Here is an 18,434-nt window from a genome sequence, read left to right as displayed (position 1 = left end):
TTCTTTTCTTTCTTTCTTTCTTTCTTTCTTTCTTTCTTTCTTTCTTTCTTTCTCCTTCCTCCCTTCCTCCCTCCCTCCCTCTCTCTCTCTCCCTCTCTCTCTCTCTCTCTCTCTCTCTCTCCCTCTCTCTCTCTCTCTCTCTCTCTCTCTCATGCGTGTGCGCTCTTTGTTTCTTTTCATTCACCCTTTTATTTTCAGCTGTGTGGATAACAGGCTCTTGGTGCTCTGGACAGACATCAGGGCTGTGCCTCTGAGGTCGGAGAGCCAAGTTCAGGACATTGGTCCACCAGAGGCCACACAGCTACAAGTAATATCAAACGGGGAAAATCTCCCAGAGATCTCCATCTCAACGCCAAGAACCAGCTCGACTCAACGATCAGCAAGCTACAGTGCTGGACACCCTATGCCAAACAACTAGCAAGACAGGAACACAACCCACCCATTAGCAGAGAGGCTGCCTAAAATCATAATAAGGTCAGACACCCCAAAACACACCACCACACATGGACCTGCCCACCAGAAAGACAGGATCCAGCATCATCCATCAGAACATAGGCACTAGTCCCCTCCACTAGGAAGTCTGCATGACCCCCTGAACCAACTTTAGACACTTGGGGCAGACACCAAAAACAATGGGAACGATGAACCTGCAGCCTGCGAAAAGGAGACCCCAAAAACAGTAACTTAAGCAAAATGAGAAGACAGAGAAACACATAGCAGATGAAGGAACAAGGTACAAACCCAGCAGACCTAACAAATGAAGAGGAAGTAGGCAGTCTACCTGAAAAAGAATTGAGAATAATGATAGTAAAGATGATCCAAAATCTTGGAAATACAATGGAGAAAATACAAGAAACATTTAACAAGGACTTAGAAGAACTAAAGACCAAACAAACAATGATGAACTACACAATAAATGAAATTTAAAATTCTCTAGAAGGGATCAACAGCAGAATAACTGAGGAAGAAGAACGGATAAGTGACCTGGAAGATAAAAAATTGGAAATAACTACTGCAGAGCAGAATAAAGAAAAAAAAAGGAAAATAACTGAGGACGGTCTCAGAGACCTCTGGATAACATTAAATGCACCAACATTCGAATTTTAGGGGTCGCAGAAGAAAAAGAGAAAAAGAAAGGGACTGAGAAAATATTTGAAGAGATTATAGTTGAAAACTTCCCTAATATGGGAAAGGAAATAGTTATTCAAGTCCCGGAAGCACAGAGAGTCCCATACAGGATAAATCCAAGGAGAAAGACACCAAGACAGATATTAGTCAAACAATCAAAAATTAAATTCACAGAAAAAAGATTAAAACCAGCAAAGGAAAAACAAGGGAATCCCCATAAGGTTAACAGCTGATTTTTCAGCAGAAACTCTGCAAGCAAGAAGGGAGTGGCAGGACATACTTAGAGTGATAAAAGGGAAAAATGTACAACTAAGATTACTCTACACAGCAAGGATCTCATTCAGATTTGATGGAGAAATTAAAACCTTTACAAACAAGCAATAGCTAAGAGAATTCAGCACCACCAAAGCAGCTTTACAACAAATGCTAAAAGAACTTCTCTAGGCAGGAAACACAAGAGAAGGAAAAGACCTACAGTAACAAACCCAAAACAATTAAGAAAATGGTAATAGGAACATACACATCGATAATTACCTTAAATGTAAATGTATTAAAGGCTTCCACCAAGAGACATAGACTGGATGAATAGATTAAAAAACAAGACCCATATATATGCTGTCTACAAGAGACCCAATTAAGACTTAAGGACACATACAGACTGAAAGTGAGGGGATGGAGAAAGATATTCCATGCAAATGGAAATCAAAACAAAGCTGGAGTAACACTTCTCATATCAGACAAAATAGACCTTAAAATAAAGACTATTACAAGAGACAAAGAAGAACACTACATAATGATCAAGGGATCAATCCAAGAATAAGATATAACAATTGTAAATATTTATGCACCCAACATAGGAGCACCTCAATACATAAGGCAAAGGCTAACAGTCATAGAAGGGGAAATCGACAGTAACACAATATAGTAGGGGACTTTAATACCAGCTGATTTTTCAGCAGAAACTCTGCAAGCAAGAAGGGAGTGGCAGGACATACTTAGAGTGATAAAAGGGAAAAATGTACAACTAAGATTACTCTACACAGCAAGGATCTCATTCAGATTTGATGGAGAAATTAAAACCTTTACAAACAAGCAATAGCTAAGAGAATTCAGCACCACCAAAGCAGCTTTACAACAAATGCTAAAAGAACTTCTCTAGGCAGGAAACACAAGAGAAGGAAAAGACCTACAGTAACAAACCCAAAACAATTAAGAAAATGGTAATAGGAACATACACATCGATAATTACCTTAAATGTAAATGTATTAAAGGCTTCCACCAAGAGACATAGACTGGATGAATAGATTAAAAAACAAGACCCATATATATGCTGTCTACAAGAGACCCAATTAAGACTTAAGGACACATACAGACTGAAAGTGAGGGGATGGAGAAAGATATTCCATGCAAATGGAAATCAAAACAAAGCTGGAGTAACACTTCTCATATCAGACAAAATAGACCTTAAAATAAAGACTATTACAAGAGACAAAGAAGAACACTACATAATGATCAAGGGATCAATCCAAGAATAAGATATAACAATTGTAAATATTTATGCACCCAACATAGGAGCACCTCAATACATAAGGCAAAGGCTAACAGTCATAGAAGGGGAAATCGACAGTAACACAATATAGTAGGGGACTTTAATACCCCACTTTCACCATTGGACAGATCATCCAAAATGAAAATAAATAAGGAAACACAAGCTTTAAATGACACATTAGTCAAGATGGACTTAACTGATACTTTCAGGACATTCCCTCCAAAACAACAGAATACACTTTCTTCTCAAGTGCTCAAGGAACATGCTCCAGGATAGATCAGATCTTGGGTCACAAATCAAGCCTTGGTAAATTTAAGAAAATTGAAATCATATCGTTTCTTTTCTGACCACAACGCTATGAGACTAGATATCAATTACAGAAAAAAATCTGTAAAAAATACAAACACATGGAGGCTAAACAATACACTATTTCATAACCAAGCGATCACTGAAGAAATCAAAGAGGAAATCAAAAATAGGTAGAAAGAAATGACAATGAAAACACAACTAGCCAAAGCCTATAGGATGGAGCAAAAGCAGTTCTAAGAGGGAAGTTTATACCAATACAATCCTGGCTTAAGAAACAAGAAACATCTCAAATAAACAACCTAACCTTACACCTAGAACAATTAGAGAAAGAAGAACAAAAAAATCCAAAAGTTAGCAGAAGGAAAGAAATCATAAAGATCAGATCAGAAATAAATGAAAAAGAAATGAAGGAAATGATAGCAAAGATCAATAAAACTAAAAGCTGGTTCTTTGAGAAGATAAACAAAATTGACAAACCATTAGCCAGGCTCATCAAGAAAAAAAGGGAGACGACTCAAATGAAAAGAATTAGCAATCAAAAAGGAGAAGTAACAACTGACACAGTAGAAGTACAAAGGATCATGAGAGATTACTGCAAGCAACTATATGCCAATAAAATGGACAACCTGGAAGAAATGGAAAACTTCTTAGAAATGCACAACCTTCTGAGACTGAATCAGGAAGAAATAGAAAATATGAACAGACCAATCACAAGCACTGAATTGACACTGTGATTAAAAATCTTCCAATAGGGCTTCCCTGTTGGTGCATGGTTGAGAATCTGCCTGCTAATGCAGGGGACACGGGTTCGAGCCCTGGTCTGGGAAGATCCCACATGCCGTGTAGCAACTAGGCCCATGAGCCACAACTACTGAGCCTGCGTGTCTGGAGCCTGTGCTCCACAACAAGAGAGGCCGCGATAGTGAGAGGCCTGCACACTGCGATGAAGACTGGTCTCCACTTGCCACAACTAGAGAAAGCCCTCGCAGGGAAACAGAGACCCAACACAGCAAAAATAAATAATAAATAAAATTAATAAACTCCTACTCTGAACATCTTCTTTAAAAAAAAAAAAAAATCTTCCAATAAACAAAAGCCCAGGGCCAGATGACTTCACAGGCGAATTCTATCAAAGATTTAGAGAACAGTTTACACCTATTTTTCTCAAACTCTTCCAAAATATAGCAGAGGGAGGAACACTCCCAAACTCATTGTAGGAGGCCACCATCACACTGATACCAAAACCAGACAAAGATGTCACAAATAAAAGAAACTACAGGCCAATATCACTGATGAACATAGATGCAAAAATCCTCAACAACATACTAGCAAACAGAATCCAGCAGCACATTAAAAGGATCATACAACATGATCAAGTGGGGTTTATGCCAGGAATTCAAGGATTCTTCAATATACACAAATCAATCAATGTAATACACCATATTAACAAATTGAAGGAAAAAAACAATATGACCATTTCAATAGACGCAGAGAAAGCTTTTGACAAAATTCAACACCCGTTTATGATAACAACCCTCTCGAAAGTAGGCATAGAGGGAACTTACCTCAACATAATAAAGGCCATATATGACAAACCCACAGCCAACATCATCCTCAGTGGTGAAAAACTGAAACATTTCCATAAGATCAGGAACAAGACAAGGTTGCCCACTCTCACCTCTATTGTTCAACATAGTTTTGGAAGTTTTAGCCACAGCAATCAGAGAAGAAAAAGAAATAAAAGGAATCCAAATTGGAAAAGAAGAAGTAAAGCTGTCACTTTGCAGATGACATGACACTAAACATACAGAATCCTAAAGATGCTAACAGGAAAGTACTAATCAATGAATTTGGTAAAGTAGCAGGATACAAAATTACTGCACAAAAATCTCTTGCATTCGTTTACGTTAATGATGAAAAATCTGAAAGTGAAATTAAGAAAACACTCCCATTTACCACTGCAAGAAAAAGAATAAAATACCTAGGAATAAACCTACCTAAGGAGACAAAAGGCCTGTATGCAGAAAATTATAAGACACTGATGAAAGATATTAAAGATGATACAAACAGATGGAGAGATATATCATATTCTTGGATTGGAAGGAATAACATTGTGAAAATGACTCTACTACCCAAAGCAACCTACAGATTCAGTGCAATCCCTATCAAACTACCACTGGCATTTTTCACAGAACTGGAAGAAAAAAGTTCACAGTTTGTATGGAAACAAAAAAGACCCCAAATTGCTAAAGCAATCTTGAGAAAAAAACGGAGCTGGAGGAATTAGGCTCCCTGACTTCAGACTATACTACAAAGCTACAGTAATCAAGACAGTATGGTACTGGCACAAACACAGAAATATGGATCAATGGAACAGAATAGAAAGCCCAGAGATAAACCCACACACATATGGTCACCTTATCTTTGATAAAGGAGGCAAGAATATACAGTGGAGAATAGACAGCCTCTTCAATAAATAGTGCTGGGAAAACTGGACAGGTACATGTAAAAGAATGAAATTAGAACACTCCCTAACACCATACACAAAATAAACTCAAAATGGATTAAAGACCTAAATGTAAGGCCAGACACTATCAAACTCTCAGAGGAAAACACAGGTAAAACACTCTATGACATAAATCACAGAAGATCCTTTCTGACCCACCTCCTAGAGAAATGGAAATAAATACAAAAATAAACAAATGGCACCTAATGAAACTTAAAAGCATTTGCACAGCAAAGGAAACAATAAACAAGACCAAAAGACAACCCTCAGAATGGGAGAAAATATTTGCAAATGAAGCAACTGACAAAGGATTAGTCTCCAAAATTTAAGAGCAGCTCATGCAGCTCAACATCAGAAAAACAAACAACCCAATACAAAAATGCGCAGAAAACCTAAGCAGACATTTCTCCAAAGAAGACATACAGATTGTCAACAAACACATGAAAGAATGCTCAACATCATTAATCATTAGAGAAATACAAATCAAAACTACAATCAGGTATCATCTCACACCGGTCAGAATGGCCATCATCAAAAAATCTGCAAACAATAAATGCTGGAGAGGGTGTGGAAAAAAGGGAAGGCTCTTGCACTGTTGGTGGGAATGTAAATTGATACAGCCACTATGGAGAACAGTATGGACGTTCCTTAAAAAACTAAAAATAGAACTCCCATATTACCCAGCAATCCCCCTACTGGACATATACCCTTAGAAAACCATAATTCAAAAAGAGACATGTACCACAATGTACATTGCAACTGTATTTACAATAGCCAGGACATGGAAGCAACCTAAGTGTCCATCAACACATGAATGGGTAAAGAAGATTTGGCACATATATACAATGGAATATTACTCAGCCATAGAATCTAAAAAAAAAAAAAAAATGGTCATGAAGAACCTAGGGGCAAGATGCGAATAGACGCAGACCTACCAGAGAATGGACTTGAGGACATGGCGGGGTGAAGGGTAAGCTGGGACAAAGTGAGAGAGTGGCATGGACATATATACACTACCAAGTGTAAAATAGATAGCTAGTGGGAAGCAGCTGCATAGCACAGGGAGATCAGCTCCGTGTTTTGTGACCATCTAGAGGGGTGGGATAGGGAGGGTGGGAGGGATGCAGATGCAAGAGTGAAGAGATATGGGAATATATGTATATGTATAGCTGATTCACTTTGTTATAAAGGAGAAACTAACAAACCATTGTAAAGCAATTATACTACAATAAAGATGTTCAAAAAAAAAAAGAAGGAAAGAAAAAAAAAGATAAATGGTCAGAAACAGAGTAAGTAAAATACGAAAAAATCTGAGTGCACTGCATATAGCAAATGTAAATTTTCTTTGTGAAACTTTTGTTTCAAATATATGAGTGTGTGTATGTATGTATGTATATGAACACATGAATTTTGGGTTGTAAAATAAAATGTATTTTACACTTGTCATCACAGCCAAATGTTTAAAAAGTGTGAAGAGCACTGATTTGAACTATTTATTTTCTCCCTCAGAGCTTCAGATTTGTCAACTATAAGCTGGAAATAAAAATAACAGCAAAAAAAAAAAAAAACAAAACAACTGTAACCATTAATTTCAAACTAAGTAGTATTATTGCTTTAACAAAGAAAAGAAATGCTGTAGGTTATATAATTACTTTGAGGAGAAAGACTGTTTAGAACAAAACCTGCCACATAATGAGTCTTTAATAAGTACTTGTTGGGCTTCCCTGGTGGAGCAGTGGTTGAGAGTCCGCCTGCCGATGCAGGGGACACGGGTTCGTGCCCCGATCCGGGAGGATCCCACGTGCCACGGAGCGGCTGGGCCCGTGAGCCATGGCCGCTGAGCCTGTGCATCCGGAGACTGTGCTCCGCAACGGGAGAGGCCACGGCAGTGAGAGGCCCACGTACCACAAAAAAAAAAAAGTACTTGTTGAATGAACAAATGAATGAATGAATGAATCTTTATGTCTTACCAGTTGGGTCTTGGACATCCTATTCGCCGTGATGTGTCCTTACAAATGAGGAGACAATTACAAGGGCATCTAACATACTTCTTCCCTGTTGGGGGGTTTTTGATTGGCTAGACAAGAGAAGAAAATATAAACACAGCAAATTAACCAAAGTACAGATTGCCAAAACTTGTTTGTATATAAAATGGAAATGATTCTTAAAATCTAAGGCTCCCCATAGTGCTACCAGTGTACACATTAAGGAAAAGTGCATCGTAAGTGATTTTTTAAATTTTATTGAAGTATAGTTGATTTACAATGCCATGTTAATTTCTGCTGTACAGCAAAATGACTCGGTTATACATATACATATTCTTTTTCATATTCTTTTCCATTATGGTTTATCACAGGATATTGAATATAGTTCCCTGTGTTATAAAATAGGACCTTGTTGTTTATCCATCCTATATATAATAGTTTGCATCTGCTACTCCCAACCTCCCAATCCTTCCCTCCCAATCCCTCTGCCCCTTGGCAGCCACAAGTCTGTTCTCTATGTCTGTGATTCTGTTTCTGTTTCATAGATAGTATCATATTTTAGATTCCACATGTAAGTGATATCATATGGCATTTGTCTTTCTCTTTCTGACTTACTTCACTTAGTATGATAATCTCTAGTTGCATCCATATTGCTACAAATGGCATTATTTCATTCTTTTCAATGGCTGAGTAATATTCCATTGTATATACATATATATTTTATATATATATATATATATATATATATATATATATATCTCACATATTCTTTATCCATTCATCTGTCAATGGACACTTAGGTTGTTTCCATGTCTTGGCTATTGTAAATAGTGCTGCTATGAACATAGAGGTGCATGTACCTTTTCGAACTAAAGTCTTGTCTGGGTATATGCCCAAGAGTAGTATTGCTGGATCATATGGCAACTCTGTTTTTAGTTTTTGGGGGAACTTCCATACTGTTTTCCATAGTGGCTGCACCAATTTACATTCCCACCAACAGTGTAGGAGGCTTCCTTTTCCTCCACACTCTCTGTAGCATTTATTATTTGTAGACTTTTTAATGATGGCCATCCTGACCGGTGTGAGGTGGTACCTCATTGTAGTTTAGATTTGCATTTCTCTAATAATTAATGATGAATCGTAGGTGATTTTAAATAGCTCAAATGTTGGTAAACACTCTGTAAAATTTGGGGAACTGTAGAGATTTAATTATGAAGGGCATATTTCAAAATTAGTTTGTATTGGCCTGGAGTTGTTTTCCATTTAAAGTTCACAAGACAAGGTCATTTATCTGCCTGGCCAGGGGCAAACATTCACTGAGGCTTCTTGCACACGTCTGAGAAAAGCAAGCTCGAAAAGAATAGTAGGGAAAGAAGAGTATATCACAAATTTGAATTTTTCTTAAACTTTACTCACTAGAATACAAGTGATTAATTTTATGGCATCTTTTAGCTTAAAAAAAACGTATTATAGCTCCTAATACTAGCATTTCCTTTTTTCTTTAACTTTACAGTAAATTTAAAAGCTAGAATAAATAACACCAAAGAAAACACTCCTCTCATTACTAGGACTTAAGCTTGTTAAAGCAAATAAGCTCTGATGCACTGAGAGGAATAGAACACCACTCCTGTGGCATGCTTGCCAAAATGTATAACCTGAATTTAATCACAAAATAACATCAGACAAACCCAAATGAGGAACATTCCACAAAATATCTTACCTGTACTCTTCAAAACTGTCAAGGCAATAGAAGACAAAGACTAAATTTCAGATTAAGGGAGATTAAAGAAACATGATCAAATGCAACATGTAATTCTAAATTGACTCCTGGACCAGATTTTTTTTTTAATGGAACAATTGGGCAAACATGAATTAAGTCAAAAGATTAAATAACAGTATTGTATCAATGTTAATTTCCTGAATTTGATAACTGTACTGTGATTGTATAAGTGAATGTCCTCTTTTTCTTTAGGAAAATTTACACTAAATTTTAGGAAATTTACACTAAAATGTTTAGGGGTTGAAGAGCACCATGTCCACAATTACCTTAAAAGGTTTTGAAAAAAATATTTATTTATTTAGAAAGTTATTTTGGCAAAGTGACAATGTTTGTGGAATGTGAGTGAGGGGCCCACATGGGAATTCTCTATACTATGTACTACTATTTTTCTAACTTTCTGTAAGTCTGCAACATATTTTTTTTTACGATTTAAGAATTTTAAGTAAATAACCTTGGTAGCAATATATATAAGTTAGCAATAAGCCATCTGCAATTTATTAAGCTATATTATAGATAGAATCTGACAATCTAAAATTCACAAACATCCAGAATGTATTCTTATATAATCTAAAGTATCAAGAACCAGAATTTGTCTTAATTTCTCTATATACATATTTTACCATTAAGTAAATGTGTGTTTGGCAAATAAAAAGATTTATTTTTATACAGACATACCTCATTTTACTGTGCTGTGCTTTATTGTGCTTTGCAGATACTGTGCTATTTTACAAATTGAAGGTTTGTGGCAATCTTGCATCAAGCAAGTCTATCAGCATCATTTTTCAAATAGCATTTGCTCACCTTGTGTCTCTGTGTCACAATTTTGGTAATTCTCACAATTTTGGAATCTTTTTTCATTATTATGATATTTGTTATGTTGATCTGTGATCAGTGATCTTTGATGTTAGTACTGTGATTGTTTTGGAGTGCCACAAATTTTGCCCATATAAGACAGCAAACTTAATTGATGAATGTTGTATCTATTCTGACTGCTCCACCTAGTGACCCTTTCTCGCTCCCTCTCCTTGGGCCTCCCTATTCCCTGAGACACAATATTGAAATTAGGCCAGTTAATAACCCTACAATGGCCTTTAAGTATTGAAGTGAAAGGAAGATTCACACATCTCTCACTTTAAATCAAAAGCTAGAAATGATTAAACTTAGTGAGGAAGGCATGTCCAAAGCTGAGACAGGCCAAAAGCTAAGCCTCTTGCACAAAACAGCCAAGTTGTAAATGCAAAGGAAAAGTTCTCAAAGGAAAATAAAAGTGCTACTCCAGTGAACATACAAATGATAAGAAAGCAAAACGGTCTTATTGCAGATATGGAGAAAGTTTTAGTGGTCTGGATAGATGATCAAACCAGATATAACATACTGCTGTCGTGCAGTAGATTGTATTAAAGTCACTTTCGTGGTTTAGCTTGGTTTTTTTTTTTTTTTTTTTTTGTGGGATGCGGGCCTCCCTCTTTTTTGTGGTATGCGGGCCTCCCTCTGCTGTGGCCTCTCCCGTTGCGGAGCACAGGCTCCGGACGCGCAGGCTCAGCGGCCATGGCTCACGGGCCCAGCTGCTCCGCGGCATGTGGGATCCTCCCAGACCGGGACGCAAACCCGGTTCCCCTGCATCGGCAGGCGGACGCGCAACCACTGCGCCACCAGGGAAGCCCAAGCTTGGTTTTAACTATGGCTTTTTACGGCTTAGTCAAGGCTTGACTTTATTTTGTGTAATTCTTTAACACTCTTTAAGCCAAAGCCTAATCCAGAGCAAGACCCTAACTCTATTCAATTCTATGAAGGCTAACAGGCGACAAAACTGTAGAAGAAAAGTTCGAAGCTAGCAAAGGTTAGTTTATGAAGTTTAAAGAAAGGAGCCATCTCCATAAAATAAAATTGCAAGGTGAACTGCCAACGGCCCAGCTTGCAAATTCTAGATATCAGGAGCAGCTCTGAGCTGGGAACTCTAATCCAAACTAATCCAACTCATTAGGTGCAAGTCCTCTGCACAAGGTCCCTGAAGCTAGACTAAGGGTGAAATAAGAGGTATAAATTCCATGAAGATAGAGACATTAGCTGTCAATCACATAGAGGTTAAAGGAAAGAAGCTGAATCTGAACCCCAGCAGTCTGACTCCAGGGCTTGTGTGCTTAACTGCATAACCAACAGTATGTGTCATGCAAAACTGCAGAATTTTTCAATTCCTGTCCAAGATGGCAGAGTAGAAGGGCCTTCAGCTTACTTCTTCTCTTGAGCAAACCAAAATCACAACTAACTGCTGAACAACCATCGATTAAGAAGAGTGGAACCTACTAAAAAAGATATTTTACATCCAAAGGCATAAGAAGAACCACAATAAGACAGTAGAAGGGGTGCACTCCTGATATAATGAAATTCCATACCCACCCAGGTGCGCTGCCCACAAACTGGAGAACAATTATATCGCAGAAGTTCTCCCATAGGAGTGACAGTTCTGAGCCCCACATCGGGCTCTGCAGCCTGGGGGTCTGGCATTGGAGGAGGAGCCCTCAGACCATTTGGCTTTGAAGGCCAGAAGGGCTTGATTGCAGGAGCTCCATAGGACTCCTGCAGAGACTTTGGAGACTCAGAAATAGAGACTCCACTATCCACCCTGATAGCCAGGGTAAAAGCAATGACTTCATAGGAGCCTGGGGCAGACACACCTGCTGGTCTTGAAGGGTATTCTGGGGAGGCGGGAGGGTGGCTGTGGCTCACTCTGGGGACAACAACACTGGTGACAGTGTTACCAGGGGACATTCATTGGCATGAGCTCTCCTAGAGGCCAACATTTTGGCATCAAGTCCTGGTCCCACCCAACAGCCTGTAGGCTCCAGTGCTGGGATGTCTCAGGCCAAACAACCAACAAGGTGGGAACACAGCTTCACCCATCAGCAGACAGGCTGCGTAAAGAGTTCCTCAGCACACAGCTGCCTCTAGACACATCCCTTGATATGGTCCCGCCCATCAGAAAGCCAAGACCCAGCTCCACCCACCAGTGGGCAGGCACTGGCCCCATCCACCAGGAAGCCTGCATAAGCCTCTAGACCAGCCTCACCCACAAGGAGGCAGACACCAGAAGCAAGAAACCACAATCCAGCAGTCAGTGGAACTGAGTCTACAAACACAGGTCCGAATCTACCCTGGGACCAGCTGGTCCCTGGCCCTCGGTGATGAGAGGGGACTGTACTACTGGGACACACAGGAAATCCCCTACAGATGGCCACTTCTGCAAGGTTGAGAAACATATCTAACCTTCCATATACATAAAAATACAAATAGAATTTTAGACAAAATGAGAAGACAGAGGAATATGTTCCAGACAAAGGAACAAGATAAAACCCCAGAAGAACAACTAAGTGAAGTAGAGATAGGCAAACTACCCAAGAAAGAGTTCAGAGTAATGATAGTAAAGATGATCCAAGAACTCAGGAAAAGAATGGATGCTCAAGCAAGAACTTACAAGAACTTTTTAACAAAGAGTTAGAAAATATAAAGAACAACCAAACAGAGTTGAAGAGTACAAAAATGAAAAACACACTAGAAGGAATCAATAGCAGAATAAATGAGACAGAAGAACAGACAATTGAGCTGGAAGACAGAATGGTGGAAATCACTGCTGTGGAACAGAATAAAGAAAATAGAATGAAAAGAAATAAACACAGTTTAACAGTTTAAGAGATCTCTGGGACAACATCAAAAGTACCAACACTTGCAATATTGAGGTCCCAGAAGGAGGACAGAGACAATGGGCCTGAGAAAATATTTGATGAGATAATAGCTGAAAACTTCCCTAACATTGGAAAGGAAACAGGAACCCAAGTCCATAAAACCACAGAGAGTCCCATACAGGATTAACCCAAGGAGGAACATGCCAAGACACATAATAACTGAACTGACAAAAGTTACAGATAAAGAGAAAATATTAAAAGCAACAAGGGAAAAGCAATAAATAACATACAAGGGAATCCCCAAAAGACTATCAGCTGATTTTTCAGTGAAAACACTACAGGCCAGAAGGGAGTGGCATGATATATTTAAAGTGATGAAAGGGGAAAAACCTACAACCAAGAACACTCTACCCAGCAAGGGTCTCATTCAGATTTGACAGAGAAATCAAAAGCTTTACAGACAAGCAAAGTTAAAAGAGTTCAGCACCACCAAAACCAATTTTACAACAAAAGCTAAAGGAACTTCCCTAGGCAGAAAAGAAAAGCCCACAACTATAAACAAGAAAATGATGAAATGGGAAAGCTCACTGGTAAAGGCAAACATAAAGTAAAGGTAGAAAATTATCCACACACAAATATGATATCAAGACAATAATCATAAGAGTAGAGTACAAATGCAGGATATTTTTAATGCATTTAAAATTAAGAGACAAGCAACTTAAAACAATCATGTATATATAGAGAGACTGCTATATCAAAACCTCATAGTAACCACAAATCAAACATCTATAATAGATATACACACCAAAAAGAAAAAGAAATCCAACACTAAAGTTAGTCATCAAATCACAAAAGAAGAGAACAAAAGAGGAAAGGAAGAAAAAAGACTTCACAAAAACAAATCCAAAATAATGAACAAAATGGCAATAATAACATATATATTGATAATTACCTCAAATGTAAACAGATTAAATGCTCCAACCAAAAGACATACACTGCCTGAATGGATAAAAAACAAGACCCATATATACGTTGTCTACAACAGAGACCCACTTCAGATCTAGGGACAAATACAGACTGAAAGTAGGGGATGGCAAAAGGTATTCCATGCAAATGGAAATCAAAAGAAAGATGGAATAGCAATACTAACATCAGGCAAAATTAGACTTTAAAATAAAGACTGCTACAAGAGACAAAGAAGGACACTACATAATGATCAAGGGATCATTGTAAGAAGAAGATATAACAATTTTAAATATATATTCACCTAACACAGGAGCACTTCAATATATAAGGCATATGCTAACAGCCATAAAAGGAGAAATTGACAGTAACACAATAATAGTGGGAGACTTTAACACCCCAGTTTCATCAATGGACAGATCATCCAGAAAGAAAATCAATAAGGAAGCACAGGCCTTAAATGACACATTAGACCAGATGCACTTAATTGATATCTATAGAGCATTCCATCCCCAAACAGCAGAATACATTATTTTCAAGTGCACATGGAACATTCCCCAGGATAGATCAAATGCTGGGCCACAAAGCAAGACTTGGTAAAGTTAAGAAAATTGAAATCATATCAAGACTCTTTTCCCATCACAACACTATGAGATTAGAAATCAACTACAAGAAAAATACTGCAGAAACCACATATACATGGAGGCTAAACAGTAGGCTACTAAACAACCAATGGATCACTGAAGAAAAAAAGAAGAAATCAAAAAATACCTAGAGATAAATGAAAATGAAGATGCAATGATCTAAAATATATGGGATGCAGCAAAAGCAGTTCTAAGAGGGAAGTTTATAGAGATACAAGCTTATCTCAGGAAAAATCTCAAACAAACAACCTAACCTTACACTTAAAGCAACTAGAGAAAGAACAAACAAAACCCATAGTTAGTAGAGGAAAGAAATCAAAGAGATCAGAGCAGAAATAAATGAAATAGAGATGAAAAAAACAATAGAAAAGATCAATGAAACTAAAATCTGATTCTTTGGAAAGATAAATAAAATTGATAAACCTTTAGCCAGACTCATCAAAAAAGAAGGGAGAGAGGCCAAATCAATAAAATTAGAAATGAAAAACAGAAGTTACAATGGACACCACAGAAATACAAAGGACCGTAAGAGACTAGTACAAGCAATTATATGCTAAGAAAATGGAAACTTAGAAGAAATAGACACATTCTTAGAAAGGTACAATCTTCCAAGACTGAACCCGGAAGAAATAGAAAATATAAACAGACCAATTACAACTACTGAAATTGAATCTGTGATTTAAAAACTCCCAACAGACAAAAGTCCAGGACCAGATGGCTTCACAGGCAAATTATATAAAACATTTACAGAAAAGTTAACACTATCCTTCTGAAACTATTCCAAAAAACTGCAGAGGAAAGAACACTTCCAAATATTCTATGAGGCCACCATCACCCTGATACCAAAACCAGACAAAGATACCACAAAAAAAGAAAATTACCCGCCAATATCACTGATGAACTTAGACACAAAAATTCTTAACAAACTATTAGCAAACTGAATCCAACAATACATTAAAAGGATCATACCCCATGATCAAGTGGGATTTATCCCAGGGATGCAGGGATTTTGAATACCCGCAAATCAATCACTGTGATACACCACATGAACAAATTGAAGAATAAAAACCATATAATCATCTCAATAGATGCAGAAAAAGCTTTAGACAAAATTCAACACCCAGTTATGATAAAAACTATCCAGAAAGTGGGCATAGAGGAAACATACCTCAACATAATAAAGGCCATATATGACAAACCTACAGATAACATCATACTCAACGGTGAAAGCTGAAAGCATTTCCTCTAAGACCAGGAACAAGACAAAGATGTCCACTCTCATCAGTTTTTTTTCAATATAGTTTTGGAAGTCCTAGCTGTGGCAATCAGAGAAGAAAAAGAAAGAAAAAGAATCCAAATTGGAAAGGAAGAAGTAAAACTGTTACTGCAGATGACATGATACTATACAAAGAAAATCCTAGATATGCTACCAAAAAACTATCAGAGCTCATTAATGAATTCGGTGAAGTTGCAGGATACAGAATTAAAACACAGAAATGTTGAATTTTTATACACTAACAATGAAAAATCAGAAAGAGAAATTAAGGAAACAATCCCATTTACCATTGAATCAAAAGGAATAAAATACCTAGGCATAAACCTATCTAAGGAGGCAAAAGACCTGTACTCTGAAAACTCTAAGATACTAAAGAAAGAAATCAAAGATGACACAGACAGATGGAAAGATATACCATGTTCTTGATTTGAAGAATTTATATTTTCAAAATGACTATACTACCCAAGGCAATCTACAGATTCAATGCAATCCCCATCAAATTACCAATGGCATTTTTCACAAAACTAGAACAAAACATTTTTTAATTTGTATGGAAACATAAAAGACCCCAAATAGTCAAACAAATCTTGAGAAAGAAAAAGAGAGCTGGAGGAATCAGGCTTCCTGAATTCAGAGTATACTACAAAGCTATGGTAATCAAGACAGTATGGTACTGGCACAGAAACAGAAATTTAGATCAATGGAACAGGATAGAAAGCCCAGAAATAAACCCATGCACCTATGGTCAATTAATCTATGACACAGGAGGCAAGACTATAGAATGCAGGAAAGACTGTCTCCTCAATAAATGGTGCTTGGAAAACTGGACAGCTACATGTAAAAAAAAAAAAAAATGAAATTAGGACATTCTTTAACACCATACAGAAAAATAAACCCAAAATGGATTAAAGGTCTCAATGTAACAACAGATACTATAAAACTCTTAGAGGAAAACATAGGCAGAACACTCTGACATAAATTGCAGCAATATCTTTTCTGAGCTGACTCTTAGAGTAATGGAAATAAAAACAAAAATAAACAAATGAGACCTAATTAAACTTAAAAACTTTTGCACAGCAAAGGAAATCATAGACAAAATTAAAAGACAACCCACAGAATGGGAGAAAATATTTGCAAATGATGAAACAGGCAAGGGATTAGTCTCCAAAATTTATAAACAGCTCATGTGGCTCAATATCAAAAAACAAACAACCCAATCAAGAAATGGGCAGAAGACCTAAATAGACATTTCTCCACAAAAGACATACAGATGGCCAAGCGGCACATGAAAAGATGCTCAACATCACTAATTATTAGAGAAATGCAAGTCAAAACTACAATGAGATATCACACCACACATGTCAGAATGGCCATCATCAAAAAGACTACAAATAATAAATGCTGGAGAGGGTGTGGAGAAAAAACCCTCCTACACTGTTAATGGGAATGTAAATTGGTGCAGCCACTATGGAGAACAGTATGGAGATTCCGTTAAAACTAAAAGTAGAGCTACCACATGATCCTGCAATCCCACCCCTGGGCATATATCCAGAGAAAACTATAATTTGGAAAGATACATGAACCCCAATGTTCATTTCAGCACTATTTACAACAGCCAAGACATGGAAGTAATCTAATTGTCCATCAGATGACAGATGAATGGATAAAGAAGATGTGGTATATTGGAATGGAATGTTACTCAGCCATTAAAAAGAATGAAATAATGCCATTTGCAGCAACATGGATGGCCCTAGAGATTATCATACTAAAATGAATAAGTCAGACAGAGAAAGACCCATAGCATATAATATTGCTTATATGTGGAATCTAAAAAAAAAAACATATACAAAATATAATTAGACCCACAGACATAGAAAACAAACTTATGGTGTCCAAAGTGGAAGCGGGGATGAGGGATAAATTAGGAGTTTGGAATTAACATACACATACATACTAATCATAAAATAGATAACCAACCAGGACCAACTATATAGCACAGGAAACTATATTCAATATTTTATAATAACCTATAAGGTAAATGAATCCAAAAAGGAATACATATATGTGTTTGTGTGTGTGTGTATGTGTGTGTGTACATATGAATCACTTTGCTGTACACCTGCAACTGACACAACATTGTAAATCAACTATACTTCAATAAAAAAAAAATTGCAAGGTTGAATTGCAAGTTCTGATGTTGAAGCTGCAGCAAGTTATTCAGAAAATCTAGCTAAGCTAATTAAGAAAGGTGGCTACAGTAAATATTTTCAATGTAGATGAAAAGCCTTTTAGTGGAAGAAAATGCCATCTAGAACCTTCATAGTTAAAGAGGAGAAGTCAATGTCTGGCTTCAAAGCTTCAAAGGACAGGCTGACTCTCTTGTTAGGGGCTGATGCAGCTGGTGACTTGAAGTTGAAGCCAATGCTCATTTACCATCTAAAATCCTAGAGGGCTTCAGAATTATGCTAAATCTACTCTGCCTGTGCTCACAAATGGAGCAGCAAAGCCTGGATGATTGCACATCTCTTTACAACCTGGTTTACTGAATATTTTAAGCCCACTGTTGAGACCTACTGCTCAGAAAAAAAGATTCCTTTCAAAATGTTACTGCTCA

The 18,434-nt window shown here is 37.3% G+C and overlaps 1 protein-coding gene across 2 annotated transcripts in view; it reads right to left on the bottom strand.

Moving 5' to 3' along the window:
• The window catches only part of PIP4P2 (phosphatidylinositol-4,5-bisphosphate 4-phosphatase 2), an 88,874-nt gene that overhangs the window by 44,202 nt on the left and 26,238 nt on the right, over positions 1–18,434 (bottom strand). For both annotated transcript variants that reach the window (XM_024115861.2, XM_024115863.2), the window contains one exon: positions 7,463–7,569. In XM_024115861.2, the coding sequence (XP_023971629.1) occupies positions 7,463–7,569 (107 nt within the window). The remainder of the gene's footprint in view (positions 1–7,462; positions 7,570–18,434) is intronic.

Source organism: Physeter macrocephalus, chromosome 15 (genome assembly GCF_002837175.3).
Source record: "Physeter macrocephalus isolate SW-GA chromosome 15, ASM283717v5, whole genome shotgun sequence".
Lineage (NCBI taxonomy): Eukaryota > Metazoa > Chordata > Mammalia > Artiodactyla > Physeteridae > Physeter > Physeter macrocephalus.
The sequence above is the reverse complement of the archived record's forward strand: the minus strand, read 5'-3'. Positions and strand labels throughout refer to the sequence as shown.